General features: G+C 41.8%; 1 protein-coding gene across 5 annotated transcripts in view; it reads left to right on the forward strand.

Moving 5' to 3' along the window:
- LOC134349533 (interleukin-18 receptor 1-like) overlaps window positions 1-12,925 on the forward strand; it is a 50,620-nt gene that overhangs the window by 22,727 nt on the left and 14,968 nt on the right. For all 5 annotated transcript variants that reach the window (XM_063054006.1, XM_063054007.1, XM_063054008.1 and 2 more), the window contains exon 7: window positions 7,102-7,237. In XM_063054006.1, the coding sequence (XP_062910076.1) occupies window positions 7,102-7,237 (136 nt within the window). The remainder of the gene's footprint in view (window positions 1-7,101; window positions 7,238-12,925) is intronic.

The raw sequence follows: 12,925 nt of genomic DNA on the forward strand, positions 1-12,925 counted from the left end.
TTTCCATAGCAATGTGATCCTGTGTACATAAGACAAGATTGCTCGGTAGATAGTATTTGCCAGCAACAAGTTGTCATAATTTCAGAATGTAAACTTACAGGAAAAAGGATGTTTCATATCTAATCAGATGGAATAAAACAAAATAAATTTCTGATATTCAGTATATTGGAAAGATAGGTTAGTAGGCAGAGGGGGTGGTGTGGCTCTGTGTATAAGAAATAATATTAAATCATTTGAAAGAGATGACATAGGTTTGGAAGGTCTCTATGGGTTGAGTTAAGAAATGGCAAGGGTAAAAGGACCCTAATGGCAGTTGTATACAGGCCTCCAAACAGCAGCCAGGATATGGATTACAAATTACAGCAGGAGATAGAAAAGGCCTGACATCAGTGGTTGGGAAGTTGTTGGAATCGATTGTTAGGGATGAGATTACGGAGCATCTGGAGGCACATGACAAGATTGGCCAAAGCCAGCATGATTTCCTGAAAGGAAAATCCTGCCTGACAAACCTACTGCAATTCTTTGAGGAAATTTCAAGCAGGGGAGACAAAGGAGATGCAGTAGATGTGGTGTACTTGGATTTTCAGAAGGCCTTTGACAAGGTGCCGCACATGAAGCTGCTTAGCAAGATAAGAGCCCATGGAATTACAGGGAAGTCACTAGCGTGGGTGGAGCCTTGGCTGGTTGGCAGAAAACAGAGTGGGAATAAAAAGATTCTATTCTGGCTGGCTACCAGTTACCAGTGGAATTCCACAGGGATCGATGTTGGGATTGCTGCTTTTTACGGTGTATGTCAATGATTTGGACTATGGGATTAATGGATTTGTGGCTAAATTTGCCAAGCTACAAAGATAGGTGGAGGAGCGGGTAGTGTTGAGGAAACAGAGAGAAAGACTTAGAAAGTTTAGGGGAATGGACAAAGAAGTGGCAAATGAAATACAACATTGTAAAGTGTATGGTCATGCACTTTGGTGGAAGAAATAAACGGACAGACTATTATTTAGATGGGGAGAGACTTCAAAATGCAGAGATGCAAAGGGACTTGGGAATCCTTGTGCAAGATACCCTAAAGGTTAACCTCCAGGATGAGTAGGTTAGAAAGAACACAAATGCAATGTTGGCATTCATTTATAGAGATATAGAATATAAGAGCAGGGATGTGATGTTGAGGCTCTATAAGGCACTCGTGAGACCACAGCTGAAGTATTGTGTGCAGTTTTAGGCTCCTTATTTTAGAAGGGATATACTGACATTGGAGAGGGTTCGGAGAAGATTCATGAGAATGATTCCAGGAATAAAAGGGTTACAGTATGAGGAACGTCTGGCGGCTTTTGGGCTGTATTCCCTGGAGTTCAGGAGAATGAGGGGGGATCTCATAGAAACATTCCAAATGTTAAAAGGCCTAAACAGATTAGATATGGCAAAGTTATTTCCCATGGTAGAGGATTCTAGGACAAGAGGGCACAACTTCACAATTGAAGGATGTCCTTTTAAAACTGAGATGAGGAGAAATTACTTGACTCTTAGAGGGTGGTAAATCTGGGGAATTTGTTGCCACGACCAGCTGTGCAGACCAGCCCATTCAGTGTATTTAAGGCAGAGATGGATAGGTTCTTGATTAGCCAGGGCATCAAAGGGTATGGGGTGAAAGTAGGGGAGTGGGGATGACTGGAAGAATTAGACCAGCCCATGACTGAATGGCGGAGCCGACTCGATGGGCTGAATGGCCCACCTGCTCCTATATCTTACGGTCTTATTTAATTCTGTATGTCCCTACAGATAGAATGACCACAGCATGATAGTATGCTATTTTCAGATCAAGGGACCAAAACTAGGATCATAAACTTAAATAAATCTTATAATGAAGGGAGAGTTGGCTCAAGTGGTTTGGAAAACTAGATTAAGCTCTTTGATGGTATATAATCAGTGGCAAACATGTTAAGAATTTTTTCATAAGCTTTCTACAGAAACACAATCTAAGGATAGTGACTATGGGAGAAGAGTTCCACCTGTGGCTACGTAATGAAGCAACGATTAAGTTATATGCATGAATAAAAAGGCTTAAAGTGTTGAAAGGATATTGGTAGATAGCAGATAGGGAGAAGCAATGAAACCGGTAAAGGGTGACTAAAGAGATGGAAAATAGAATATGAGATAATTGGTAAAGAATATTTCTTTTATGCCTGCAGAAATCACTACACTCAATGTACTTGATGTATAGAGGGATCCTGGGGCCCATGTTCATACCTTCCAGAAAGGGGCAACTGAAGTAGATAGACTGGTGAGCATAATGGGGTTAAGAAAATGACAAAGTGCTAAACAATATTTTGTTTCTGTTTTCACTGTAAAGACATCATAAGCAATCCTTGGAAAAACAGGAATGAAAAGAAGGGGAAAACTTAAAAAAAATATGACTTGAGAAAAGTTGACAGGAAATCTACATAATGGACTGAAGTATGGAAAATTCGTTGGAATTGGTAGCCCACATTCTTAGGTTCTAAGAGCAAAGGCTACAGAGATGTAGTAATGCATTGATTGTGTACTTTCAAAGTATACTAGATTTTTGAAAAAGTTGCAGAAGAATGAAAAACTGCACAGCTATTCAAGAAAGGCAAGAGAAAGAGGGCAGGAAATTATAGACCAGTTAGACTAACTTCTAAAATGTTGGACCCATATCCGCATATTAAACACTCTAAGTGAGAGGAAGCCATTGTACATTTACATTTTACGTTGTACATCTCAGCAAGAAATGATCATCACAGTTAACATTTTTCATCGAGTAATGACCTGTACAAAAAGGATGGGTTGCATTTGAATCCCAGGGGGACCAATATCCTGGTGGAGAGGTTTGCTGAGGCTACTGGGGAGAGTTTAAACTAGAATTGCTGGGGGGTGGGAACCGAACTGAAGAAACTGGGGAAGAGGCGGTTGGCTCACAAATAGAGAAAGCTTGAAGTCAGTGTGTGAGGGAGGATAGGCAGGTGATAGAGGAGGGACGCACTCAGATCGACAGTTTGAGATGTGTCTATTTTAACGCAAGGAGTATTGTGAACAAAGCGGATGAGCTTAGAGCGTGGATCAGTACTTGGAGCTATGATGTGGTAGCCATTACAGAGACTTGGATGGCTCAGGGACAGGAATGGTTACTTCAAGTGCCGGGTGTTACATGTTTCAGAAAGGACAGGGAGGAAGGCAAAAGAGGTGGGGGCGTGGCACTGTTGATCAGAGATAGTGTCACGGCTGCAGAAAAGGTGGACGTCATGGAGGGATTGTCTACGGAGTCTCTGTGGGTGGAGGTTAGGAACAGGAAGGGGTCAATAACTTTACTGGGTGTTTTTTATAGGCCGCACAATAGTAACAGGGATATTGAGGAGCAGATAGGGAAATAGATCCTGGAAAGTTGTAATAATAACAGAGTTGTCGTGGTGGGAGACTTTATATTTCCCAAATATCGATTGGCATCTCCCTAGAGCAAGGGGTTTAGATGGGGTGGAGTTTGTTAGGTGTGTTCAGGAAGGTTTCTTGACACATATGCAAATAAGCCTACAAGGGGAGAGACTACTTGATTTGGTATTGTGAAATGAACTTGGTCAGGTGTCAGATCTCTCAGTGGGAGAGCATTTTAGAGATAGTGATCATAATCCTATCTCCTTTACAATAGCATTGGCGACAGATAGGAGCAGACAATTTAGAAAAGCGTTTAATTGGAGTAAGGGGAATTATGATGCTATGAGGCAGGAAATTGGAAGCTTAAATTGGGAACAGATGTTCTCAGGGAAAAGTACAGAAGAAATGTGGCAAATGTTCAGGGGATATTTGTGTGGAGTTCTGCATAGGTACGTTCCAATGAGACAAGGAAATTATGGTAGGGTACAGGAACTGTGGTTTACAAAGGCTGTAATAAATCTAGTCAAGAAGAAAAGAAAAGCTTACAAAAGGATCAGAGAGCTAGGTAATGTTAAAGATCTAGAAGATTATAAGGCTAACAGGAAGGAGCTTAAAAAGGAAATTCGGATAGCCAGAACGGACCATGAGAAGAGCTTGGCAGGCAGGATTAAGGAAAACCCCAAGGCATTCTACAAGTATGTGAAGGGCAAGAGGATAAGATGTGAAAGAATAGGACTTATCAAGTGTGACAGTGGGAAAGTGTGTATGGAACCAGAGGAAATAGCAGAGGTACTTCATGAATACTTTACTTCAGTATTCACTATGGAAAAGGATCTTGGTGATCATAGTGATGACTTGCAGTGGACTGAAAAGCTTGAGCATGTAGATATTAAGAAAGAGGATGTGCTGGAACTTTTGGAAAGCATCAAATTGGATAAATCGCTGGGACCGGATGAGATGTACTCTAGGCTACTGTGGGAGGCGAGTGAGGAGATTGCTGAGCATCTGGCGATGATCTTTGCATCATCAATGCGGACTGGAGAGGTTCCAGAGGATTGGAGGGTTGCGGATGTTGTTCCTTTATTCAAGAAAGGGAGTAGAGATAGCCCAGGAAATTATAGACCAGTGAGTCTTACTTCAGTGGTTGGTAAGTTGATGGAGAAGATCCTGAGAGGCAGCATTTATGAACATTTGGAGAGGTATAATATGATTAGGGATAGTCAGCGTGGCTTTGTCAAGGGCAGGTTGTGCCTTATGAGCCTGATTGAATTTTTTGAGGATATGACTAAACACATTGATGAAGGAAAAGCAGTAGAAGTAACATATATGGATTTCAGCAAGGCATTTGATAAGGTACCCCATACAAGGCTTTTTGAGAAAGTAAGGAGGCATGGGATCCAAGGGGACATTGCTTTGTGGATCCAGAACTGGCTTGCCCACAGAAGGCAAAGATTGGTTGTAGATGGGTCATAGTCTGTATGGAGGTCTGTGACCAGTGGTATGCCTCAGGGATCTGTTCTGGGACCCTTACTCTTTGTGATTTTTATAGATGACCTGGATGAGGAAGTGGAGGGATGGGTTAGTGAGTTTGCTGATGACACAAAGATTGGAGGTGTTGTAGATAGTGTGGAGGGCTGTCAGAGGTTACAGTGGGACATTGATAGGATGCAAAACTGGGCTGAGAAGTGGCAGATAGAGTTCAACCCAGATAAGTGTGAAGTGGTTCATTTTGGTAAGTCAAATATGATGGTAGAATATAGTATTAATGGTAAGACTCTTGGCAGTGTGGAGGATCAGAGGGATCTTGGGGTCCGAGTCCATAGGACGCTCAAAGCAGCTGTGCAGGTTGACTCTGTGGTTAAGAAGGCATACGATGTATTGGCCTTCATCAATCATAGACTTGAATTTAGGAGCCAAGAGGTAATGTTGCAGCTATATAGGACCCTGGTCAGACCCCACTTGGAGTACTCTGCTCAGTTCTGGTTGCCTCACTACAGGAAGGATGTGGAAGCCATAGAAAGGGTGCAGAGGAGATTTACAAGGATGTTGCCTGGATTGGGGAGCATGCCTTATGAAAACAGGTTGAGTGATAGGTCTTTTCTCCTTGGAGCAACAGAGGATGAGAGGTGACCTGATAGAGGTGTATAAGATGATGAGAGGCATTGATCGTGTGGATAGTCAGAGGCTTTTTACCAGGACTGAAATGGTTCCCACAAGAGGACACAGGTTTAAGGTGCTAGGGAGTAGGTACAGAGGAGATGTCTGGGGTAAGTCTTTTATGCAGAGAGTGGTGACTGCGTGGAATGGGCTGCCGGCAATGGTGGTGGAGGCAGATATCTTTTAAGAGACTTTTGGATAGGTACATGGAGCTTAGAAAAATAGAGGGCTATGGGTAAGCCTAAGAATTTCTAAGGTAGGGACATGTTCGGCACAACTTTGTGGGCCATAGGGCCTGTATTGTGCTGTAGGTTTTCTATGTTTCTATGTTTCTGATTATTTTAGTTATTTAAAGTTGTCACTGTCAATCAAGTGTTTTCACGATTGAAGAATCTAAGTCACAGGAATTTTCCCAGGTCGCATAACATTTTTTTCGTATTCTGAGAGTAGAATTTATCAAAAACTCAGATTAGGTATCTAGTGTGTTTGAACTGTCATTCTGAAAGTGAGATTAGATTTTGGAACACTAGCCCTTTTGTTCAAGAGCTTGATGGTTGAGGGGTAGTAACTGTTCTTGAATCTGGTGGTGCCAGTCCTGAGGCACTTGTACCTTCTACCTGAAGGCAGCAGTGAAATAAGAACATGGCCTGGGTGGTGATGATCTTTGATGATAGATGCTGCTTTTCTACTGCAATGTTTTATTTAGATGTTCTCAATGGTTTGGAGGGTTTTATCATGACGTACTGGGCCGAATCCACTACTTTTTGAAGGATTTTCTGCTCAAAAGCATTGCTGTTCCCATACCAGGCCACAGTGTAGCCGGTCAGCACACTTTCCACCACTCATCTATAGAAGTTTGCTAAGGTTTTTGATGACATGCCAAATCTCTGCAGACTCCTGAGGAATTAGAGGTGCTGTTGTGCTTTCTTCACAATAATATCCTCTGAGATAGTGACACCCAGGAATTTAAAGTTACTGACCCTCTCCACCGCAGATCCTCCAATGATTACTGGCTCATGGACCTCTGGTTTTCTTCTCCTGAAGTCTACAATCAGTTTCTTGGTCTTATTGACATTGAATGAGAGGTTGTTGTTATTACACTACTCAGCCAAGTTTTCAATCTCCCTCCTGTATGCTGATTCATCAACCCCTTTGATACAGCCCACAAATGTTTGCTTTCAAAGATTAAGCAGGCTCTACACCACCTCAGAACAGTATTATGAACAAACCTAATCAATTTATGTTGAGATTCTAAATCATATCAAAAAGGTAATTCAGAATTTAGAGTTTTACTTCAGAATTGTTAGAAGTTGGCATGAGATCCTACACATCCCCGAGAAGACTTCCAGCACATTAATTCCTCAATGAAACTTCATGTTCAATGCACTTTTTAAAATATCAATTAAACACTCATAACAAAATTACATGTAAAAAGCAGCAAATTGGGTTTAAGAAGAGTGCAACAATATGCTTAAATAAATTAATTAAATGCAGCACTTTTGAAAGGTATACAACTAAAGCTAATATTTCTTGCTGTCTGATTATGTGAACATTTAGGTGAAAGAAGAGTCATTAATTGCACAGCTTTGGCCGGCCACAAAAGTAAACAGGATGTGAGACTAACCTGGGAATTTCAACAACGTAAAATAACTTCCTGTAAGCCTGAAGCATCAGTCTGTAAAGATCCTAGGAGGTAAAGAGTAGATTTTAATTTTATTTGTTGTCTTCATATGAATATCCATTGTATTTGAAGTAATATATTGTCCATAAAGCACCTTGCAATATTTTGAAGTGACACTTACTTTTCTTTCCACTTGTTTGTGATAATAAAGTTCACATTTACAGTGAAACTGCTTTATATTGTGCTTTCAAGATTACATCACATGGGATCCGGGGTGGGCCAGCTAGTTGGATACAAAATTGGCTTGACAGCAGGACAAAGAGGTTGGTGGTAGAGGTTGTTTTTCGGACTGGAGGCCTATGACCGACAATGTCCTGGAGCAATCAGAGCTAGGTTAATTGTTGTTTGTCATTTATGTTAACAATTTGGATGAAAATGTTGGTGGCACGGCTAGTAGGTTTGTGAATGACACGTAAAATAGTGCTGGAGTTGACCGTGAGGAAGGTTATCTCAGAAAACGAAACAATCTTGATCAACTGGGCTAGTGGGCTGAGGAATGGCAGAAGGACTTTAATTCAGGTAAATTTGAGGTAAGACGAACAAGGTCAGACCAGACACATAAATAGTAGGTCACTGGGGTTGTAGAATAGGGAGACCTAGGGTACAGGTAACAGTTCCTTGAAAGTGGAGATAAGTGTAGACAGGACAGTAAAGAAGGCATTTGGCATGCTTGCCTTCATTGATCAGAATATTGCATACAGGACTTGGGACATCATGTTACACCTGGACAAGACGTTAATAAGGTTAAATTTGAAGCGTTGAACACAGTTCTGATTACCTGGCTATGTGAAGTATGCCACTAAATTTGAAAGGGTACAAAAAGGATTTAGGAGGATGTTACCAGGACTGGAATGTTTGAGTTATATGGAGAGGCTAGATAGGTTAGGACTTATTTTCCTAGTGCATAGGAGGCTGAGAGGTAACCACTTTGTGATTTTTATAATCATGATAGGCTTAGATAAGGTGAATAACCACAGGGTGGGGACGTCCAAAACTAGAAGGCATAATTTTAAAGTGAGAGAGGAAAGATTTAAAAGAGACCTGAGGGGCAACATTTTCACACAGAGGGCGGTGTGTATAAGAATGAGCTGCCAGAGTAGGAGGTGGGTATAATTATGACATTTAAAAGACATTTGGGTAGGTTGATAGATAGGAAATGTTTGGAGGGATATGGACAAAAAGCAGGCAAATGATTATGCAACTTGTTCAGCATGGATGAATTGAATGGAAGAGCCTCATTGCCATGTTGTATAGCTCTGTAACTTGTTTGCAGAATGGCATCTCAACTTGCTTTTCTCTTTTAAAATTAATTTGTTTGGCATTTTAACAATATTGATTTCATTCTTTCTCCTGTCCCAATGTACAGTCCACCTAAAGTACCTCACTGTATTAAACTCACACTAAAGCTTAGGCTTTCTGTTTCCTGATGCGATGCCCTCACAGTGAAAGGCCTTATTCCATTGCAGTGTGAAGAGAGCCATTTATCTATCAGTTGTTGCCGAAGAGGGCCACCACACAGGCAACAGCTGCTAGTTGCAAAGCTGTCTGATGACTGACTTTGTTCAGCAGCCTGAATGCCTTGTACTGTACCACACATACAAAGCTGAGCTTAGACAGGAAGTACATTCTGCCTTTACTTTGATATCCAAAATTAGTAGAAACCAAGGGGGAAAAAAAGTCGGAGATAGTTTGATGCAATGGCCACCATATTTTAATTTTCTACCATCAGACAGATGCCCAAAATACGTTGAAGTCCTGGAAAAGCTCAAAGTGCAGGCTGCATTGATCTTTAGTACATTGTAGTCTGCTTCAGATCTCAATTAAACAGTCCCTGGGTGAACACTAGGGGGAAGAGCTTGCTCAGATTTCCATTGCGGCCTAAACACATTTATGATTGAATGATATTGTAGGCAATGGATCTTTTTGCTTTGCTAGTTCCATTTGCTCCTTTATTGTTCCAGGTTCCTAATTATAGGTTGTTGGCAGATGTTGCTTGCTTAAGAAATGAAGGAATCCTTCAGCTACTGACTTGTTTTGACAGGAGGAAGTGGTGGGGGTGGCGGGGGCTATACAAACTTTGATGCAATGCTGTCAGCCCTTGCACTGATTCATGTCTTTTGCGATGTCCACAAACAATCTGCTGGGCCGGGGGGTGGGGGGAAGAGAGAGAGAGAGAGACACTCTCCAATAGAGCATAAGTACATGCTCTTTGATCCAACCAGTCCATGCCGACCATGCCATAAATGTACCTATTTCCAATTTCCTGCATTTGGCCAATATCCCTCCAATCCCCACGCTCCCATTGATACACGCTCATCTAAAAAAGCTGTAAAAAATAAAACTTTGCTAAACCAGACCTATCCAAATGTCTCTTAAATGATACTGTTGTATCTGACTCAACCACTTCCTCTGGTAATTCTTTCATCTACTCACTACCCTCTGTGTAAAAAAAAAGATTGCCCTTCAGGGTCTTTTTAAATGATATCTTGTCACCCGACCATTCATCATATAACACTGGTTTGACTTTCCAAAATGCATTGTTTTGTGTCATCTCCAAGCTTACTAAGCAGGGCTGGTGCATTCCCATCCAACCCTTTGGCACACCAGCAGTCCAACCAACATTCAGATGACCAACCTTCAGCCACTACTGTATGCCTCCTTCTGCCTGGTCTGGGTCCAACTCACCGAAATGGAAATGGAAACTGTGCATAATGTTCCTGGTCTGGGTCTGAGTCGGGGATATGGAGATCATAACCAGACGTGATGTGTTCAGAAGTCAAGGTTCAAGGGTTGCCTCTTATTCATGCCAAGGAAGGTAAGAAAAGTTAGCTATGAGGAAAAGTTAAGCAAGCTGGGACTTTACTCTTCGGAGTGAGAGAATGAGAGGATAGCTGATATAAGGTGATAAGAGGCATTGATAAAGTGGCGGCCAGCATCTTTTTGCCAGAATGGTTACGGCTAATATGAGAGAACATATTTTAGGTGATCGGAGGCAAGTATAGGGGGAAGTCAGTAGTAGGTATTTTACACAGTGAAGTGTAAATGCATGGAATGTATGGCTGGGTGTGGTGATAGAGGCAGGTACATTACGGACATTTAAGAGACTTTTAGGCACATGGATGACAGAAAAATGGAGTGCTCTGTGAGAAGGAAGGGTTAGATTGATCTTGGTGTAGGTTTAAAAAGTTAGCACAACATTATGGCCATGCTGTACCATACTATTTTATATCCTGTGTTCTAATTCATGGGTCAAGTAGCATCTGTGACAGGAAAGGAGCTGTCGACATTTCAAGTTGAAACGCTGCATCAGGACAGTGTTGGTTGAACAAACAGAATGTCAAGGTTTTAGCTGGAATAAGATCACTGAATTGAAATAGCTTGAAAGGATGCCATGCATTTCAATGCATTTGATTTACTTTTGCAAAAGGAAGTTAAATTAAAATCTGTTTTGTATATTTACAAAATTTCTGACTGAAAATGAGCTTGAGTGTGTTTGTAGGGCTAGACTCAGCATTGTTTAGAGTATCACCCCAGCCAAAAGAATTAAAGAAATCTCACTTATTAGCTAATACCTACTGCAGAAGCTATTATGTTAGGATGTGATCACAAGCAGATAAGTCATTATAAAGCTGAATGAAGCATCAGAGACGGCTTGGAGTGAGGGGCTTGGGCGCCTAGGGATATATGTTATCCCGATGTTGGGAAGGGAACAGGACTCCCACTCTCATTAGCTTCACAAGAATACTTCCACAATTTCAAAGTAAATATCTACTTTTTGTTGGTAGGCTTGGAGGAAGCTGATGTATTGTAAGTCAAACAAGCCTGATGCCTGCTGTACTGTCACAATTAAATTTACATAGAGGCCCTTCAATATAGACTAGAGCAGGGGTTCTCAATCTGGAATTCATGACCCCTCAATTAATGGTAAGGGTCCATGGCATCAAAATGTTTGGGAACCCCTGGGCTACAGCATAAGTATTTCGCATGTGAATACCAATATTTTCCTTTTTGTTGATGTTGCTGACATCCCAAGTGTTCTCAGCATTTTCTACTTTTCTTGAACCAAGTTGGTTGTCTACCAGATCTTACGCCCCATCCCTTAGGTTTTTTTCACATTTTTCTTTCTGCCGTTCCTATCTAGTTCAAATCTTGGAAATGCTTAATCACACTAGTTTCCAGCAACATACCTCCTCCATTGCCCAGATCAGGGAAATTACACTCTTACAGCATCATTAAACCATATCTCTACTGGCATCTTCTTTGTTCTTATGTTCATCCATATGTTCATCCATGCATTCCTCACTCTTAGAACATAGAACTGTACAGCATTGTACAGGGGCCCTTGGCTCACAATGTTGCATTGACATCTTAACCCAGTGGTCCCCAACCACTGGGCCGTGGACCAGTACCAGGCCGCAAAGCATGTGCTACCGGGCCGTGAGGAAACGATATGAGTCAGCTGCACCTTTCCTCATTCCCTTTTGTGCACTGTTGAACTTGAACACAGGGTTGCCAACTATCCCGTATATGCCGGGACATCCCGTATATTGGGCTAAATTGGTTTGTCCTTTACTTCCCCCGCTAAGGTACAGCATTCCTATGAAACCTTTCGTGCCGAAATGGCGTGAAGCGAAGAAGCAATTACCATTAATCTATATGGGAAAAATTTTTGAGCGTTCCCAGACCCAAAAAATAACCTAACAAATCATACCAAATAACAGATATACAGTAACCGAAAATAAATAACACTAACATATAGTAAAAGCAGGAATGATATGATAAATACACAGCCTATATAAAGTAGAAATAAGGTATGTACAGTATAGTCGGGAAGATGAAGGCAAAACTGATTAGTGGGGAAAAATTCGGCACGTGTGCGCATATCACGCATGCACACACAGGTGCCCGCGCAAGGCTTCATGGTCATGGTAGTCTTTCCAGGGGTAAAGTGTCCTGGGATTTGTCTGCTACTTTTGGCCCTTATTTGGGAGTGAGAAAGTTGGCAACCCTAACTGTAAAAGACATGCTGAGGTGAGTTTAACCCTACTTGAACACACCCCACTCCCCCGCCACCGGTCAGCCGGTCCATAAGAGTATGATTATGAAGACATGTAGTCCTCTTTTATTGTCATTTAGTAATGCATGCATTAAGAAATGATACATTATTTCCTCCGGTGTGATATCACAAAACACAGGACAAACCAAGACTGAAAAAACTGACAAAACCACATAATTATAACATATAATTACAAACAGTGTAACAATACCATAACTTGATGAAGAAGTCCGTGAGCACAGTAAAGTTCAAAGTTTCTCAAATGTCCCATATCTCACGCAGACGGGAGGAGGAAGAAAAACTCTCCCTGCCATGCCGACCACAGTCCAACTCTTGAGTCATCCGTAAACTTCGAGTTCTGATCAGCTCTCCGACACCGAGTACTGAGCGCCATCTCTGTCCGAATGATTCGACCTCCTTCTCGGTCGCCAAAAGCAGGCAAGGCCAGGGATTTTGAGGCCTACCCTCTGAAAGATTCCCGACCACACAGTAATGACAGCAGTGGACGGGCGTTTCAGAAATTTCTCCAGATGTTCCTCTGTGCTTTCACGTCCATTCTCCATCAAATCAGAATTGTCCACGGCCCCTATTTAACAGATACGATATCATTTTTCACCGGAGGGCTGTGCACGCGTGGTGCACTG

This window comes from Mobula hypostoma, chromosome 7 (genome assembly GCF_963921235.1).
Source record: "Mobula hypostoma chromosome 7, sMobHyp1.1, whole genome shotgun sequence".
Lineage (NCBI taxonomy): Eukaryota > Metazoa > Chordata > Chondrichthyes > Myliobatiformes > Myliobatidae > Mobula > Mobula hypostoma.